The following is a 20,562-nucleotide window of genomic DNA, read 5'->3' as shown; positions in this document are numbered from 1 at the left end:
AATATTCTTATCATCTGTAAAAATATTAAAACTTATTCTTGAAATGATCGATGGAAAAAAATTTAAAGTACGAAAATTTGATTAATTTAATCTGGACTTAATTTTTCAAAATACTATAAAATTTTAATTAGATCGAATCTAAAAATTAGGTTCTACAGAAAAAAAAAAAATCAAACAAAATGAAAAATTATTTAAATTTTTTTCTATATTATATTTAATATTTTTTGTTGGTGAAATTCGCATTACTATGTATCATTTTTTTCTCTTTAATTTTTACCCACCAATTATTATTACTATAACTTGAGAACTAATAGCGCCTCCCGATAGATATTGTATAATTAAGATCAATAAACAAAATCAATGTGTATCCATTGTACATTTTTAAATACATTTGGTAAAGATCGAATTTGTAAAAAACAAGTAGGCAGTAAACCAATAGGTTTGTTTCTTAAAATAAAAACAACCTGTATTTTAAGCATACTATTATTCAAATCTGATTTACTTACGAACTTTGGTTTCCTGAAATGACAAGACAATATCATATCAACGATCACAGGTTCGCGAAAACGAATATCAAGCAAATTTCGAAATGTTAAAAAACGAGTATTCTAATAATGTAAATATCCTATGTACATAGAAATATTTGTTATAGTTTGTAAGGGCAGTTTATGCTAGTTATGGTCGATGCACAGTATTTTACATTAGTTTAGACACATTGATTATATAGAACAGACGTACAATGTGGTGCATTCCATATCCCTACCATATTATTTAAGTATTTTAAGAGCTGTCTACTTCGTATATGTGATTTTTTTTTTTCTTAAACCGTTTAGTGAATAAGTCTTAATTTACAATGGTCCTGAATAAGTTTTTATACACTGAGAACAAGAACTAAATGTGCACATTTAAAATTTAATTTTTAATTTTCATAATGTGTCTGTATGTTAATTCAATAACTCTATAACACAGAAAAAATATAAATAACTTAAAAACGAACAAATAATAAACATAATTGGTGTACAAATTTTAATATAAATCTTATTTACGGACCGATATGAAATCCATATTTGTTTTTTTTTTTTTTTTTATTAAATGTGTCTGTTGTAGGGATGGAAATTCAATCTGGATTCTCCAAAAATTTGACAAATCCGGAATTAGGATTTTCAAATTTTGAAATCTGAAAATCGGACTATCGAATTTCAATATCCAAAATTTGGTTTTAACATTGAGGAATTCAGAATTTCAATTAAAAAATCAATTTATTAAAAAATATATGCAATTATCAAAAATTAATTATAAATCATACACAAAAAAAATACTAATACCTAACATTTTTTTCAAAATCCCATATCCAGATTTTGAATAAAATCCGGATTTCAAAACTCGAATTCGATTCCAGAATCCAGATTTAAGATTTAAGTTTTTAATTTCACAAAAAACAGATTTTTCCCCATCACAAGTCTGTAAATTTACTTGTTATAACTATTACAAATAACATTACATAAAAATAATATTGATTATAATTGTACATGCATCAAATTTCACGTTGCTTAAAAAAATTTTTAAAAACAAATAAAATAATTTTTTTAATGCTTAAGAAGATTTGCTCACTCCTTCAAAGATTTAATATAAAAAATAAAATAAAATAAAATGATCCACATCGAAAAATTAATTACTTATCAAGTGTTTAGTATACATATTTTAATAATTAATAATTAATGTATAACAGTTTTAATAATATTAACACTTGAAATATTAACAAAAACAGAAGTCTATTTTAAAATCTTATCGTATAAAAGAAGATTAATTATAATAGTTGTACCAAAACAAGTAGAGATACACATTCATATTACTCAAACATCGTTTTTGATCAATAAACACAAAACTATGGTCTTGGATCATTAGGTTGGAGTTTCACAAGTTGCTCGCAGATTTCCCAATATTTCTTTGCATTTCCTTCGTCTATCACATCACTCCTCAAACTGGCTTCCTAAAAATAGAATATAGTTGTTATTTTTGTCGTATCTTAAATATAGTATTAAGTTGAATTGCTTTGTCAATATTTGTCAATAATATTAAAATTATTTTCCAGTTAATTTTCGAAACTAGATAATTAAGATTATATCAAGAGAATTAGATGCAAACACGTGTTATATATTTCATCTATCAGCAATATTGATAAATTATACGTTGTATTATTATTATTATTCTGTGCTTAAGACTTAATCCTATCCTTGGATTTTTTTTAAACGCACTCTATACAATTGCCATAGGGTATCCAACCCGTAGCACGCGTACCGCCGAAACACGTGATGACTCGTCAAGTAGCACGTGTGCGAGCAAAAAAAAAAAGTTAAATTATATTAATTTTAGCGTACTCTACGCCAAGATACTATCTACAGGATGATTATTCCATTTATATCATATTATACCCACTATGAGTAGTGTAAATATACAGAAATTATAATACATTTTTAGAAGTGTGGTGAAAAAAAGTAACGACTGAGTACGTACTATTGATGAATTAAGTAGAAGACGATACGTGACATGAGTACATAGTATAAATTAGAATATGAGTATAGTATTAAAAAAATGTATATTAGATTATTTACTTTGCAGTCTTTAAAATATTTCCCACTGGTTTTGGCCACATCTTCGCTTACACTCAAGTAAATTGTTGTCTGTGCACCTTGCTCTGAAGTCTAAAACCAGATTATATTAAATATAGTTAATATTTTTAGTATTGTATTTCAATATTATTACGTGAATTCAACAATAGTAAATGTTTTTAAAGCAAAAAAAAAATACTGATGTTATATAAATAAAAATAAAAAATATAAAAACATAAATAAGAAAGATTTATAGTTCCAAATAATTTTTACAATTCAAACTAATTTATGTAAAATTAAATAACTTTCAACACAAACCTTAAACATAGTTTTGACGATAACTTGCAAGCCCAAATTCAATGGAAACGGCACATTTCTCCAAATTCCAGAGTCAATGATACCAGGATGAAGACAATTACACGTGATCCCTATTTTTATTTTATTTTTTAACAATAATTTGTTAGTCGAAAACTATAAATATGTTTGCCACGTTATGGGTAGGTTACCTGAATTGCTTTTCTCCAGTTTACGAGCCAATTCCATTGAAAACATGATGTTAGCGTATTTGGATACGTAATAAAGGTAAGCAGGCAATTGGTTTATTGGATTCGGATTCGCTAAATTCAATTTCGCGAACTTATACAGGTCCGACGCAACGATTACAATCCTGCTGGAAGCGGTCTTTTTCAACAAAGCTATAATGAAAAGTACAATTACATATACATACATATAGGCATGTTACATGAATTTTTATTTATAAAATCTCAAAAGCATCTTAATGTAACAAAATAAATAAATTACACTGATATGATGTGCTAGTTTTAATTTTTTTCTTATTGTAAATTTGTATTTAATCAATTTATATTTAATTCATGTAAATTTTGATATTAATATAAAATTCAAAACATATAATTACAGCAGCTATTAAGTGTGTTATTTTCGATTTTATAATAGATGTGTCTTGTAAATTATTATTCACTTACGTAAAAGCAAATGAGTCAACAAAAATGGGCCATATTGATTGGTGGCCATAGTAAGTTCTAAACCATCTTCAGTAATTTGTTTTCCAAAAGTATTCGCCACGCCAGCATTGTTGACTAGCACATCTAATCGAGATTCTTGTTTGTTTACCTTTGTCGCAAATTGGCGTACTGAATTTAAACTACTTAAATCTAGTCTCATTAGTTCCACATTGGAATTTCCACTATAACTAATGATTTCATCTGTGTAAACAAATAATAATAGTATTATAATTCAGGTGATATTTTATTGTATTCAATACATTCATAATTATATGAAAGAAAAATTGCACACATATCTATTATAAAAATAAAATTATACAAATATCAATAAAACAAATGGGATAAACTTAAGCGATTATTAAACTAAGTAATTGAACTATTTAGAAAAATTGTATGCTGTATAATATTATACTACGGCCGTTAATTTATTTGTTTTGGTGTTATAAAAATTGCATAGCTTGTATAATTCAAGAATTATAGTAAGAATATCATGTAATTATACAATTCCTTCTAAACACTCAAGGGATTTTTTTTACATCACAATAATATTCAACAGTGTACTAATAATAAACAAGAAAGTAATAGTTACACGATAGAAGTCCTACATAGTATAAAGACTACCACACAGTTGGATTTTATTATTTTAGATAATTATGATAAATGAAAATATATAACTAATATTTTTATTTGCATCTATTTAGTGTTCATGTAATTACATTTTATAAATAGACTCACTCAATTTTGATTTTCTTATTGATTTTAACTTAGGTACATTTATCAATTGTATGTGATAAAAGAGCAAATTTTAATACTAATAAATAATTATGATTTTTATTTTTTAGATTCGCCACTTTAAGTGATTTTTATAAACTGTCAAATTTGACGAAAATTAATTTTACCATATAAAATAGAATCTACCATAAAACAAATAAAACATTAAAAACTATATGTATAGCGTATAACATTGTTTAACGGTTATATATTAATTCATAAGTTTATCGATTTACCTCTAGCTTTTGATCCAGTCTCCATATTTCTGCAAGCCATAATTACTCTGGCACCACGTTTAGCTAGCTCTTTGGCCGTTTCTTTCCCAATTCCTAAATGAAAAAAAAAAACAAGTAATATTACTGTAATTACGGTCGTGTTAATTTAAACAATAAACATTACCAGAGTTGCATCCTGTGATAATCACGACTTTTCCTTTCATGCTGGTGGTTCCGCGGTACACACCTGTAGTCATCCAAGTGTATAGTTTAAGAATAACCAGGGATATGACAACACTTAGAATGGCATAGACAGCGAGTACTACCAAGTTGGTGGTATGAAGGTAAGAAAATGTTTCAGAATACCACATGATAACTATTTAAAAAAATATATAAATAATAAAATAAATTGCCTTCGTCAATTCGTATAAATCATTATGCAATATGCGATGGTAAATATTTTTGGTAATATATTAGTACTTGAAGTGACCTTGTTTATAATATGATGATGATTATCGAATCACCTTGAAAAGACAATTTAACGATTTCGTGTTTCATCTATTATATTAAGCTTGATCACATTTTCAAGAATTGATGTTTTTATTTAATAATTGCCCTAACAACAACTATATTAATATATGTTATTGATGAACAATAATACATAACATGGATAGAGTTATTTTATCAAATCCTCGTTTTGCTAGTACACCATAACTTAAGATAGTTATGTATTATTGTTTGACATATATGCCGTAGGCATATTATAGTCGAATCAAGCATTTTACTAAATGTCTAAGTAAATAACTAAAGAATTTAATTTTTATGCGTTTTTATTATCCGACAAAATATTTGGTTAAATTACTAATATTTAATTAAATATTTAGTTAATGTTAACTAAATGCCTATTTCAAGTCACCCAAATAAATGAAATGTAACGTTTTTATATTATTTTAAAATTTAAACTTTGTATTATTATGTATAGAAGAAAAACAAATAAAAATCAACCACAATGAATTTCATGAACGATAAACAATCGCAGCGAAAAAAATGGTAGAAACTAGTGAACAATTATTTAAAGAACTAAAAGTTGGTGATAAAATAATATTAAGTATAATATCCCAAAAGTAAACCGAAAACCTCTCAATAGTCAAAATATAAATGGGTTAGTATAATTTATAGTTAGTGGTCGACATTGGAAACTGGGTTAACCAAGTTGATACACAAAAGATCTTTAACTAATTTTAAATAGTTTCAACTAGTTTCTATGGTTTAAAACAGGGATTCTCAAACTTTTTTAAACATTAAACCCCTTTTTAGTTGGTAAACTAAAATATCTGTAAATAATTTAAAGATTTAATAAATAATGCAAAATAAAAAATAAATATACCACCACTATGGTTTTATACTATATTTATAATAGTATTTGTACTAATTATATGTATAAATATTACGGCTTATGTGAAGAGGCATGACCCATTCCCCTAATATCTACGGCAATGCATAGTTTAGTAAACAATGCTACGTATAACAGTTATATAATATTGTAATAATAACTAACAAAAACATCTAATAAATTTTATTTATATCACTTATATTAAATTAGTTTATTAATTATAACACTTGGACGTTTACCATCTTAATTAAATAATAAATTGATAAAATTAAAAGAATAATAATAATGAAATATAAATAAGTATTTTTGTAAAATGTAGAATTGTCCTATTTAGTTTTTTCCTATATTTGAATTTAAAGGTTTGTTGGCCAGATTCGTACCCCTAAAAAATATGGAGTCCCAAGGGGTACGCATACCACAGCTTAAAAACCACTGGTTTAGAAGAGAGCAGAAAACCTAAAGACAAATTTTTATCCATATTTGAAGCTAAAGCCAACTTATCAAATTTTAACGGTCAAAGTATTTATTATAACTTAATTTTTAAAATTATACAAAAAGTTTAATTTTTATTATTTTTTGGCTTGAAATAGGAATTTAACCAAATATCTAGGTGCATATAAAATAGCATGAAAATTAAATTCTTTGACTATTTGTTTAGTAAAATAGCTGATTTGACTATATTCATACAAAATACACATAAATATAGCATTTAATATGTCATTTTAACAGGTAACTCAAAAATCTACAGTAATTTATTTGATATTTTCTACAAAAAATTGTTTGGTTTTATTGATTTTTTTTTTAAAATATTTAAAACTCTATAAATACTCAATTAAAATTATAATTAATGATAAATGTATATATGTATCAATACAAGTTTTGAAAAATATATTTCTATTGTTTCATAACCCATTTTCATAATAAAAAATGGTATTAAATGTGATCCAATTGAAAAAATTTCCCTTACTTGTAAATCCAAAGACACAAATGTAAAATGTATTGTGTTTAATTTTTATTCGGTATAATATTGCCATATAATTTTATAAGATTAATGCATATCAGTATAATAAACTACTTAACAGTATTTTTATTTGAATAAATTAACGTGATATGAATACTGATCATTGCAATAAAAAAAAATAACATTTCCTTAAGGAATAAACATTATGTTTCACATAGTTAAAATGACAAGTATAAACTTGACAATGCATATTTTTATACTACATGACATTTTTAAGAAATAAAACGCAATGTTTAACAATAGTCTTGACATCGGTTGTTTTCAAATGTATTAATTATATAATATACTTATTTGTATAAAACTAATTTGAATATAATATCAGAAGATTGTCTTAAAAAATATGAGTCAGTTATTGTTTTCATAAAAATAATAATAAACTAAATATACAAATGTATCTGTACGTATAATTTAGATTTTTAATGACCTTGATTTTAATAAATTAAGATTTTCAAGGAAGCAACTTTCAAAAAAGTTTTATACGAACTAAACCTGAAATATAATACGAGTACATTAAATTAGTATCTACTATATTAGCCAAAAATTTTAATAACTCAGAAAAATTAACTAATCGCCATGTATAATTTTGACAGTCATGTTTTAGAATTACTTCTAAAATAATAATTATAATAGTAGTACAGTAAAATTATACTTCATTTTCACAAATATACATTTTATAAAAGTGGTATTTTAAATATAATTACTTATTATGAAGTATTTGTATTAGTTTATTAATACTATTTAGTAACTATATAGATTCAAATCTTTATTTTGATCAAAGAAAAAAAACTCATATATTTACTAATAATCAAATAAGTTTACCATAAATGACAGTATAAAAATGCAATGAATTGCTAAAAAATCATTAATAGGTAAGAAAAAAATTATTTTCAAATAATAATTAAAAATAAATGAAAAATATATGGAAAGAAAACGTTAAAGAAATATAATGATTAATGTTGTTGGTATGTGTAATATCTAACTATTTCCTAATCTCGTAATTTTTGTTACAAAATAATTTGGTATAAAGAAAAGCTTAAGATCTATATTTATAATATTGTGAAACCTTATTTTTACATTACGGGTGTATGATTAATAAATCTATTCTGTGTAGTAAAAATATTATATTTTTGTTAAGCAGTCAAAGTAAAGGTACTTAATTTTCATTACCTACAAAAAGTTTAAAATATAATAATTACTAGTTCAAAAATAATTTATTTTACTTTATAATTTAAGGTATTATATAAATCGCTGTTACACAAATTAAACTTAATTAAGTCTGAAATAAACAGTGTAAAAATTGAAGTAAGGCTTCAGCCTTCGGTTTACTATATGCTTTCTTCTATAAAACAGTTTTAACTGTAGAAATAACGGTTTGCATATAACATTATTTTAATTTACGGTTTTCTATTATTTATTTAATTTATAAAATATGAAGTTATTTAACTTTTTATAATTATAAAAAAAAAGAAAGTTCTTTAAACAAATCTTAAAAAATTAGATAAGTACATATATTGTTCAAAAAAACAAGGTTACTTTTTAATGAAATAATTAATTAATATATAAACTACTATAGATACTTGTATAATAATATTATATATATAAAATATATAAGAAGATTTAAGTAGTTAATTATTAAATATCGTTTTAATTACAATAAAACATTTTTAAAATTAAACGATTAATTTGTTTAAATTACTTATTCTTCTTACACTGTTTTGTAAAATATTTTATTATGTCTACAGTGATCGAATTAATACACAATTTTTTTGTGAGCTGACCATAAGTATTTGTGTTTTATTAATTAAATTAAATTATTAGTTTGAGTACAAATATTTACATATATTTTTATTTATAAATATATATATATATATATATTTATATTTATTATATATTTGTAAATTATATATTATATATACTATATTGTATATTTTACATACGTATATTAGATATTAAAATAATTAATACATGGTGTATAATTAAACGTTAAACTTATAAATTTTTTCGATTTCAATGGAAATTAATATAATTTTAACATCTCTATAATGCCTACAGCAAATTATATAAGTACTCTTATTTTACTACTGTAAAAATAAAATATGAATACCTAATCTAAATGAAAATAAAATATAATAATAAATATAAAGTATAAATAATAAATATAATATAATAAAAAATAATGAAAATCTAATGTCAAAAAACTATCGATATTTTATTGACATTAGATTTTTTAATATTTTATATAAATTTTATGTAGTATAGTAAAAATAGGAACATAATATATTATTTTCGTTAAAAAAAATTAATTATTTGTTTATAAAATTAACTGTATTTAATTAACTTATTTTATTTGTTTTAACTATGATAATACTAATATCATAATTTATGTTAATTGCTAATCTGGTTGAGAATATTGTTCGTATAATATTATAAAAATTATACTATTAGTACATTTTGAGTGAAAAATAATAAAAAAAAAAAATAATTATAAAACGGTTTTACTCACGTCAGTCAATCACTCCTTGTAGCGTGTAGTATGTGTAGTACTCGTAGATACGAAGGTATACGCGGTAACGAAGTAACAGTGCGCGTACAAGTGAAAGTAGTTGCCCACAAAGAAACATACACGTCGACGTCACTTTTTCCGTGAAGACTGAATCGTGCGGAAGGGAGAGTAGTTTGTGACGTAATGTAATAATACGTAGATGGTTTGGATAATTGAAGAAAGAATTCATTTCAAGTAAACTCTTAATAACCAATATTTACACAAAATGTTTTAAAATCAGTTATTTTTGAAGATGTTAAAAGATAAAACTAAAAACTAATCAAAAATATAACAATCAACATATTTATTTATAACATAATAGACAGTAAAAACTTAATGTTTACCTATAATAAAATTAAAATGTTGTTTTAATTATTCGATGAAAAAACAATATGCACAAATGTATATTTTAGGTGTTTTAATTAACCATGGTAAGTAATAAATATTTCATTCACTGTCGAATAATAGTTTTTATTCTTATCTATTAAACGAAAAGATTTCCACTTTAAACAAATCAAACAATAAAACTAAATGAGAAAGTATTATTATAGAGTTGTATCCTATTACATAAAAATTATTCATTATATAGTATGTAGAGTCATATTATAATAACGGATATTATAACAAGTAGGTAATATAATGTATAGTAAGTTATAAGTGAATATTACAATTTTAGGTACCTATATGAAATTTTTAGTCTCGGAATGAATTTCGAAAAAAATCCATTGAATTATTATTTATTTTGAATGCAATTGTATAGAACGATACATTTCTATTAAAAATATCACTATTAATCATATACTTTTTTTAGTATATATATTTTTTGGTATATAATTTCTTGGTAGACTTAAGACGTTACAAATTTTACATGTTTCAAAGAAATAAGTAGAATTATTTATAAGCTATTTTAAATATAATTAAGGACTCCTTTCAACAATTATGAACCGTGTAACTTTAAAAAAACCTTTGTTATTCTTCAAAATAAATGTTGATGTAAATTTTTATTATCGCTCCAATATTTTATTTAAAACAAAATAACATGCATTATGTGTTCATTAAACTTAAATATTTTTCAACTAATACTTTATATTTAAATGGATGTATATGATAGTAAAGAGTGATAATTATACTTATAATAATATATGACAATCGCCGTATTCGTATATTATAATAGATAAGTATATTTAAATTATTGTCAGCCATAAAACTGAGAAAAAAAAAATAATGTCATTAAATACATAATAAATCGTATAATAATCATCAAATACATATTGTACTTCGAACAACTCAAACATAACCTAATTCCTTATTTTATTCAGGTTGATCATTAAAATTTTATACTTTTATATTGACATATAAAAATAGTAAATATATAATACATAAACTCCATATTTGTTTTTTTAGCCTATTTGTTTTAAATGAATTATTTGAAACTAATAAATATTGATTAATAAAACCTAAATATAGATATAAATATAAGTATAATCTATTACTAATGTAGTATGATATATGTGAACTTAAATTTCAATATTCTATTCAGACCCATGCGCTGGAATCGTCCAAGGGGAAAGGAGTTGAAAATGATATACTATCTTAGGTTATGAAGTCATTAAAAAAATTCAAAAAACTTTTTTTCGAAAAATATTTTATAATACTATAATGTGATATATTCAGTTATTACCATTCAATAAATTAATTCTATGAGGTACAAAAAAAAATGTTGTATAAAAGTGCGTCTGATCGAAAAAATTGACACTGTTAAAACAAAAATAGACAACTTTGTATGAATATTCAAGTATATTTAACTCTTATAGAATAAAGACTATATTCTTAATAAGAAAGTATATAAAAAGATCCTTAATAAGGGGGGTTATAACCTCCCTACAATCCCTGCGCATAGACCTAATTATATTTAATAACAAATATATTTGTGCATTAAATAAAATATTTGCAATAATGTTATCCAAAATAACTACTTTAAATTGATATCCGATAATAAATTGTATACATAATAAATAACGTAATTTAGAAGAAGTAAACGAGGCATTATAAAATGTTTTTTAGAAATATGATTTTGCACATTTAATAATAGTATGTAAGAAATAACATTAAAATAATTTAATGAAAATATTACTATTAAGCTGTAAATCCATATGATTTATACATGTTACGCCAAATTAGTAAAATTTTCGAATTATGAACACTTCCTCTTCTGCCATTTCACTTTTTTTCTTATGTTTATATTCATTTTGGACTACACAAATTCATTATAGCCTATGGGTAAAATTAATTTATAAATGAACTATTACATTTTTATTCCCATCAAATCATATGTTTTAATGAAAATAAAATCAAACCAAATTCTTACTAATGTAGGCATTTTAAAAAAGTGATATATGAAAAATCATACAAAAATATTGAAATTTCTAATAATCGTCTCAACATTAAGCCTAACAGTACCATCGAATGTTCTTTTCGCGTTTTTAAAGTACTAGACAGTTATCAGGATTAAGATTTATACAAAAATATTGAAATTTTTATTCAAATAATCGTCTCAACATCAAACCTAACAGTACCATCGAATGTTTTTTTTACGTTTTTTAAAATACTAAACAATTTTTAGAAATAGAAATGATGGTTTTTCAAGAATAAAATCTAGAATAAATCCTTCATAAACAATATGACTATAAATAAACTTAACTTCAATGAAAAAATAATTAGACACTACTGAGCAAACATTTTTATACAAGGGCATTTTATGGTACAGAAGTGATTTTTTAATACATTTTATATACGCTGTTTTATGTTCTTACAATTGTCAAATACGTGAATTTAAAAACTTCACGAATTCGGCATAACATATAAACCATATATAACTGTTAAAAAACAATATACACGTTTTAAAAAACATTAGTAACTACACGTATTTTAGTCAACTATCTTAAAAAACCGTTCTTATAATAACACAGATCACGATCAAACTAATTTAGGTCGTACCCCGTTTCGCCGCCGATCCATTTCGCTGCATAATTTTCAAATTACTTTTGTTTTGAAACATGGATGTGAATTTGTAATTTGAAAAATGATAATTTGAAACGATTTTATATAGTACTATACTATTTGAATTAAAAGTATCAATTAATAAATCCTCGATAGTTATATAAATAAAATATAATAACTAGTGTCGTGGCAGTGATAACTGCAATGTCAACAACATAGTGGAAAGAAAATAAAAAAATTTACAATAGCTACGTTAAGTTGAAACAAAGAATTTGCTGTCTTTAGGTTAGAGATACTGATAGAGCGACCTTTCACAGATATAATAATTATTATTGATTATTTGGACAATAGTAGTTATTTAATTGAACACAATGAATAATTTAAATTAATTTAAAAACATTTTTATACAATTTTATATGGTTATTTGTTTATATGAATATGTAATTGTATATAAATATATAATACATAAATACATATTTATAGTTATGTTGTATATACATATATAAATACATATACATGTATATAGTTATATGTATAGTTAACTGGTATGTAATTCTTAGTTAACTAAGTTACTCAAAAAATAAATTTGGATAAATGGTAAGGCGGCTAAATGGGAGCTGACCCTAATTTACACTACAGTAAAAACTTAATCCCTATACCTACAGTTACATCGGTGAACATCATTTTAATATACTTCTGTGTAGGTATGAGAATCTAATAGTTTTTAATAAATATCATTCGCTTCCGTTTTCATCTGAAGTAATATAATTAGGTATGTAATACTTGCAGCCATTGCCTATGAAAAAAAGTATTAAAATAAATAAAATGAGTAATTATCACGATGAAAAAAAAAAATCTGTAACTAGCTGTTTATAATTAAAAATATTTTTCTAATCAAAATATTCAGAAAAAAAAGTAACAGTCTTGTAGTTCTAACTTTGAAAAAATTTTATTTTATTACGATTGTATAATTTTTTAAAACAATGAAGTATTTAGAGATTTGCACAAAACGCTACTTCAAACCGAAGATTGACTTTTCCTTGCTGTACACTCACTACTATACACATATACTTAAATAATCAACTGAAAATCATATGTTTTATTTAAATAAAATTGATAGTTGGTTACATTAAAAATTATTATTATGATCTGTTAGTTTAAGCGATTCAATCCTATTAATAATTTCATAAAAATAACACAAATCGTTAAGACAAACATTTTATTTGTTCTACCAAAATAACCCGAAATAAAAGACTGAAGGTATGCTTCTATTTTCTATTTTTTAGAAGCAAATAGTTTGATCAAAAGTCCAGTTTAGTTAAAGATGCAATTATAACAAGTTTAAAAAAAATATTAATAATAATTTTACATTTAATACTAAAATCTATAAAAATAGGAATGAGATAATATTTTCATAATATTCAACTTTAACTATTCAAAAGTCTTATCTACACATCTACACCATTGAATCATACATACGTAAGTATATTTATAATCAAACAGGCCTAACCCATTATAAAAATCAATGCAACTGTATCCATTAAGTACCAGTTGTGTTTTATTAACTTACGGAAGCGAAGAGTTTTGTGTTCAGAGTGAAGAGATCACATATTGTAAATTCCATTGTAGTGCTGCTTATTTGGTTCGAAAATATTTGCAGCTACAAAAGTAAATGTAATTATATAGCGTAAGATATTTTTAATTATGGCACGGTCCGATAAATTAAAAACACTCAGTAACCTCTTCCTTTGTGCTAACGTCCAAACAGTTTCTGCTTACGTGCGTGATTAAATATTTCGATCGAAGCGCCTACAGTAAAAGAAAAAAACAACAGTAATCACGAGGTTATCGGAAATAAAAATGGTCAAAATGTTTGGAAAAATAAACTCTAAAAAACTGCAATCGAGGTGATATCATTTTTGCGAGAAACCCCTATAGTTTATGGTAGACTTGAAATAATTTTATCGCATACTAAAAACGGTATTGTACGTTCGGGGCGGATATTAAACGAAATACCGTGTTAGGGTAGGCCGGGGTAAAAGCACCAGAAAGGGGAAATGGAAAAATCAAAGTTCCGCGAGCAGGGGGCGGGGGGTACGCTGGTTGCCCAAACGTTGCTCGCACCGGAACGTGCGGAAAACGCGACAACTCGCCTGATTGGTCGCGGCGTGGACCGTTATGACTATGATGAAGAATCTCAGCATGTACTGCATGAGCCACAGGTAGATGTACGCGCTCGACCGGTTGCTCCTCTGCTGGATGTACATGTTCAGCAGCTGGTAGTAGATGTCGAACAGGCCCATCACGCACAGGTTGCACAACGAGAAGCCCACGGGCACGGCGAACACGTACTGCAGCTCGTCCACGGCCTCGCGCATCAACCGGTGCCTGATCTTCAGCCGCTCGATGGCGTCCACCAGCCGCTGACCCGTGGCCCGCAAACGGTACATGTCGCCGTCGTCGCGGACCCAATAGTGACCGCGGCGGTTCGCGTGACGACGGCGAACGGGCGCCGCGACCAAACGCGACCGCCGCACGGACGGGCAACCGCGGTCCGCGGCCAGCTGGTCGCCGATGGTCTCCATGTCCCGGTTGATCCGGACGAACTTCGTGTACAGCACGTAGCACAGCAGCACGAACCGCGTCTCCATCAGGCACGTGAGCGCGTTCTGCGAGTATATGAGCCCGAAGTACACGATCACCTCGATCGGGCGCCGGTCCTCGACGAACCTGAACAGCCGCATGCCGTTCACCGGAAGTATGAGCAGCGCGCACGCGGACGCGACGGCCGCGTTGAACGTCGCGAACGCGCGGCGTTCCGCGTCCGTGGTCGGCGAGTACGCGTCGTGCAGCGCGATCCGCGCCCGGTACTCGGCCACGCCGCCGCGGTACTTGACCGACATCACCGCGTACGCCATGAAGCACGCGACGCTCACCGAACGCGAGTACACCCACGCCATCGGGTTCACGGCCATCGTGGTCCCGTAGCCGCCTTCCAGTACGCACTCGAAGTGCGGCGTCATCACGTAGTTGAAAACGCACGACACCAAGATCACCGTCTGTCCCAGGCATTTCAACGTCGACCACGTGGACGGGCATCCAAATGGCCGCCGTTGGCCGCCGTCGATGATTTTTTCCCCCATCGCTGTCGACGAACACGTGGTAACCACCCGGCTACGTACGTGTACCGATGGGTGTGCACGCTTTCGGGTGCACCGTGGTACTTGTAATACCGGTACAGCACTCTTGTTCGTTTCGTACACTATATTGGTAATACCGTGTCAAAAAGACCTGCTGCCGGCTGACGTGAAACCACTCCGAACCGTTATTATTATAACGATGTTGTTTTAGTATTTCTTCCCCCTCTCCCCCTGAGCAAAAAAACAACACGTTCTGGTGTGAAAATATTGATTACAACCACTGCATATTATAATATCAAACTAATATTGGATAAGTTAAAACAAAAATAATTGCAAGTCGTTCTTAAACATTATTTCAAGTAATATTGTTGGACAGGGGAAAAAAAAAAATCAATCATTCACGTCGTAAAATATTTTTATTTTTTTTATTAAAGTTTCTCAGGAGCCTGATACTCAAATTTTATTTTTAAGAAAAAAAACTAGAATTTTTATGAATTACTAACTAAGATGAAGTAAATGAGCCATGATTAGGAAGCTATTTTCAATTATTGCTTGATAAACAGTGGTCGTGATCGTCATACTGTTTAAACTACATGTGAACAGAATGAAGAGCGTCATAATATGAGCGTTAGGATGGCTATTTTTCGACATTGGATTTTTTCCAGTATCACCCCCTAAAAATCGTTTCCAATATACATACAAATTAAGTATACAAAATTGCATGCCGACTGATTAAGTTTAATCCATGCCCCCCAGCCCCTAAAGTTCAAAAATATGTTTCTAATCAAGTAACCATAGTTTTCTTGGACGTTTATTGATATCTCGTTGTAATTCGTTCGTGTAAAATACGTAGGTATACGACGTTACAGGTATTTATAAATTTATATGTTTCATAATCAATTATACAAAAACTGTTCTTCTTATGTGCCTTCACAACTCTATGAAAGTTTTATCTGCCACCGTCACTGATCTCCAATAATCACGATTCTGTATCCTTTCCTCCCAATCTATTACTTCCAGCCTCTCTAGATCTTGTTGCACTTTTAGATTGAAATCAATTTATATAAAGATATTCGTCCAATATGCTATCTCCCGTAAATATTTTATCTATCTTATTTTTATGAAAAATAAATATATATATTTATATATATATATAATATAACTTATTCTTATGATAGTTAAGTATATCTACCGTAAATATTGTATATACTGTATACTCATATTGTATAATATATGTGTACATATAACTTTTTTCAATTAAGATTAGGATTTTATCGAAATTCCAAATGTCAGTATATTTATACCACTTTATAATTTATCATAGGCTTCTTATGAAAAAAAAATTAGTGTGTATTTGTGAGTCGTATCAATTATATGTAATTTATTCATTTATTATAATTCATTAATTATTATTATAAGTTTTTCAACTATGAGCTATTTATATCGACACATAATTCAAATATATATATATATTCAGAAACTTCTTTCCCTCAGAACCGTTTTTCCTAGAGCAATTACTATTGCCCTTGAAAAACATTGGTTATTGGTTTTAATCATTACATTAATTTTACATAACAAAATAATAACAACTATAATATTTGCATTGATTAACAATTTTTCATTTATCCAGTAAAAATAGTGGTTTATTCCTTATTCATAAGCCAGAAATCTGCCTCAGTGGGAAAATAGTCTTGATCTTTATTTATCTTCAATAGTTAGATTTACCACTGTAAATAGTTTTTTTTCATACTTTTACATGTACTCATCTTGTTTCGAGACAGCTACGAGTAAATCATTGAAAAAAAAATTGGATTGTATTAATAGTTTACAATTAGACATTTAATATAGTATTATAAAAACCAAGGGCACCAGTAGAAATTACTAAAAATAACTATTATTATTATTTTCATTATTATTATCATTGTAATTGTAACCGCCGTGGTTTTTTTGTTTTATAGTTTACTTGTACGGTACCGTCTATTAAGGAACACGCACGCGAGTTTATTTGACTCTCGGTTTAAAAAATAACAATTAAAACAATATAATGTCGATTATAAGTTCAGAAACAAAAAAATAACCAATATTATAGTATGGTAATACTAAATTTGTATTAATTTAGTTCATAAAAAAACTGCAAATAAAATGGTAAAAAAAAACCTATTACGTATTGTATACATAAGCATTATCTCAAAGTATTTATCACTATTATAACTTAATTACAGCGAGAAATCCATCAACTAATTTGAAGTTGGTAGAACTTGCGACAAATGCTCGATTTTTTTTTACAAAAAAAATGGTATCTTACTTTAATGTCATCCAATTCCTTTTTCGTATTATTAGAAAAATCTAAGAGAATTTTCAAAAACGCTGCAGCCCGATCGATATTGTTTTTGCTTATCAAATAATACAGCGATTCGGGGATACATAGAGTGCCCAGAATATGTAATACTACCAAAATGGCACATGCAATACAAACGATGGATACGTCACGTTTGCACCCAAAGTGAAAGAACATAATATTCCGATAACAATAAAAAATTGGAATATGGTTTTCAGACGACCTATAAGAAAAAATAATTTCACATTCCAACGAAAACAAAGTAGATACAATATTAAGTGTATACCGGATATATATATAATAAATGTACAGAAAAGTAAATTTTAACAAACATAAAAATTGTATTCAAATTAGTGATTCGCTTTGATTTTTCCGTTGATTCCGGCAAGTGATAAACTGATGAAAATGTACAATCTGTAGCACATGTACAATAAGCAAATATGACGAAGGAAATATTTACACGCTATGGTACACCTTGAATAGAAATGAGAGATCAGTCTGTAATGTAATGGTCAACTCATTAATCTATCATGTGATGCTGACCATTACGTATTTTGAATCAACACACTCTATTTGCGTTCTTCAAAAAATGACTAACTTGTTATTATATAAATAACGCTACTTTTTAACACGTAGTACTATAGTATAAAATAGATACCTGAACTATCTACATAGTTAGATCTTAACAGCTACAAGCTGACACTTAAAAGTGTATACCTTTGTAACAAAGATTAACGACAGTACCGCAGTTAATTTAATAATATTACAAATCTTATTAATTTCATCTTGTCAAGTTTTTTGTTTAATTATTATACAAAATAAACTATGAGTTATAATATCTACTTACAAAGATATGTTATTTCTCGTAGTAACTATATTAGCTACTACAGTAGTAATTCACATTATTTCACTGGGGTTCGTGTACATACCGTTTGAGATGTTATTAGTATATACTACATACCAATAACAAACTATCGTTAAAATAAAACAATGCAAACAATTGCATAGAACATATTTATCAAAACACAAATGCGTGTATAATATTAACTTAATATCATTCACTAACGACTAAGCAAACAATAATTATTAATCATATCCGGATTTTATGAATTATCCAGATTATTAAATTCAATTTTGCTTTACAAAATAAACTTAATTAAGGTCATTTAGTAAAGATAAGTTAATTTAGTATTCTGTCATGATATCACTGTATGTCATAAAGATACAAAATAAACTCATCAATTTGATACATTATAAAAATGTTAGTAAAATGTAAAATATTATTAATTATAAAAATTCTTTATTTTATTTTTTAAAATAAATCGTTTTATTTAATTGTAATTAAAATTTAACAACAAATTAATATTATGTTTTATATATTATGATACAATATACTTATCATAATTTCAACTATTATTTTACGATAAATTAAAAATAATTATAATTCATATAAAAAGCAAATCCATAAATCCGGATTATCTGGATACTTCAGTGAATCTTGATAAGAATTTGACTCAAATCTAGATTTAAATATCCTGATATTCGGAAAATTAAGATCTTCAGATTTCATGTCCATCCCTAACACGTGCGATGAGTGTTTTTTTTGTCAATAATACACTCATCGTAAGTGCTTCGTTATGTATAACATGAGGGTGTCCAATATACGGACCGCGGTATATTGCAATGTGGCCTCTACTTAAATTTCATAATTTCATTACTTTTAGTAAGAAACCAATTTAAAATATAGCATTAGTTTTAATTCCTATCTTAAATTTTTCTCTTCTATAAATTATAAATGTACCTACGTATTTTTTTTAATTTCATTAGAAATAAAATATTCTATTTTCAAAACGAAATTGCATACATACATTAATGCGATTATAAATCAAACTTATAAATTATAATTACAAAAATGAATACGATATACGACAACTTTTACTCGCTTAATGTGGCCCGGTCTTCCCAAAAGGTTAAACACCCCCCCGTCAACTTTTTGTCTTTGGACATACATTGCACACGTGGTGACCTCACAACGATAACCGTACATTGTTTCGACCTAAAAGGATGAGGCGTTTCATAACCTTCGATTACCTCGGATCTCCCAATGAGCTCAGATTTATCTCTGAAATGGGACTCAGCTATTTCGCTTATGTACTATGGTATGACGACGCATAGGGTGCCCACGCCCATGCCCTACATCACCCGTTCCACGGACAGCATCCATAAGGATGTGGGCAGCACCAGCATTATCCAACCCCCCAACACGAATTCCTCAAACAGAATCATACTACCCCGACGTCCACACAGGCTGGATACGTATCCGACAGGCAACACGCCCACCAGCGCGCCAACGACCAACACCACTGAGATGAACGTCTGCATGTCCTTGCTGATCACCAGGAATGGAAACTCGTGGTCGTTTTTGAACATGTCCTGCGCTGATGATGACTATCCAAATATTGTGCCATTAACGATCGCACCTAACGTCGCTGCAATGATAATGACAACCAT

The 20,562-nt window shown here is 27.4% G+C and overlaps 3 protein-coding genes and 1 pseudogene across 4 annotated transcripts in view; all 4 read right to left on the bottom strand.

The window, feature by feature from the left end:
- LOC112688288 (facilitated trehalose transporter Tret1-like) overlaps nucleotides 1–860 on the bottom strand; it is a 22,154-nt gene extending 21,294 nt beyond the window's left edge. The window contains exon 1 of the mRNA XM_025561411.1: nucleotides 507–860. The gene's annotated coding sequence lies outside the window, so the exon portion shown is untranslated. The remainder of the gene's footprint in view (nucleotides 1–506) is intronic.
- Nucleotides 1–20,562, bottom strand: part of LOC112688370 — a 27,572-nt pseudogene extending 7,010 nt beyond the window's left edge.
- LOC112688291 (retinol dehydrogenase 14) lies at nucleotides 1,747–9,624 on the bottom strand. Of its 2 annotated transcripts, XM_025561413.1 has the most exons (8): nucleotides 9,535–9,624; nucleotides 4,802–4,993; nucleotides 4,639–4,731; nucleotides 3,593–3,832; nucleotides 3,116–3,304; nucleotides 2,928–3,037; nucleotides 2,613–2,702; nucleotides 1,886–1,990 (listed from the first exon to the last, which is right to left on the bottom strand). In XM_025561413.1, the coding sequence occupies exons 2-8, from the start codon at nucleotides 4,986–4,988 to the stop codon at nucleotides 1,886–1,888; spliced, it is 1,014 nt and encodes a 337-aa protein (XP_025417198.1). In that variant the 5' UTR covers nucleotides 4,989–4,993; nucleotides 9,535–9,624. The 2 variants fall into 2 exon arrangements, with proteins under 2 accessions (XP_025417199.1, XP_025417198.1); XM_025561414.1 differs by lacking the exon at nucleotides 9,535–9,624 and having other exon boundaries at nucleotides 1,747–1,990; nucleotides 4,802–4,988.
- Nucleotides 13,074–15,741, bottom strand: LOC112688289. The gene is made up of 4 exons (XM_025561412.1): nucleotides 14,727–15,741; nucleotides 14,314–14,382; nucleotides 14,144–14,233; nucleotides 13,074–13,369 (listed from the first exon to the last, which is right to left on the bottom strand). Exons 1-4 carry the CDS (start codon nucleotides 15,714–15,716, stop codon nucleotides 13,298–13,300), a joined length of 1,221 nt encoding a protein of 406 aa, XP_025417197.1. The 5' UTR covers nucleotides 15,717–15,741; the 3' UTR covers nucleotides 13,074–13,297.

The sequence above is a fragment of the Sipha flava genome, unplaced genomic scaffold, assembly GCF_003268045.1.
Source record: "Sipha flava isolate LNK unplaced genomic scaffold, YSA_version1 38_pilon_pilon, whole genome shotgun sequence".
Lineage (NCBI taxonomy): Eukaryota > Metazoa > Arthropoda > Insecta > Hemiptera > Aphididae > Sipha > Sipha flava.
The sequence above is the reverse complement of the archived record's forward strand: the minus strand, read 5'-3'. Positions and strand labels throughout refer to the sequence as shown.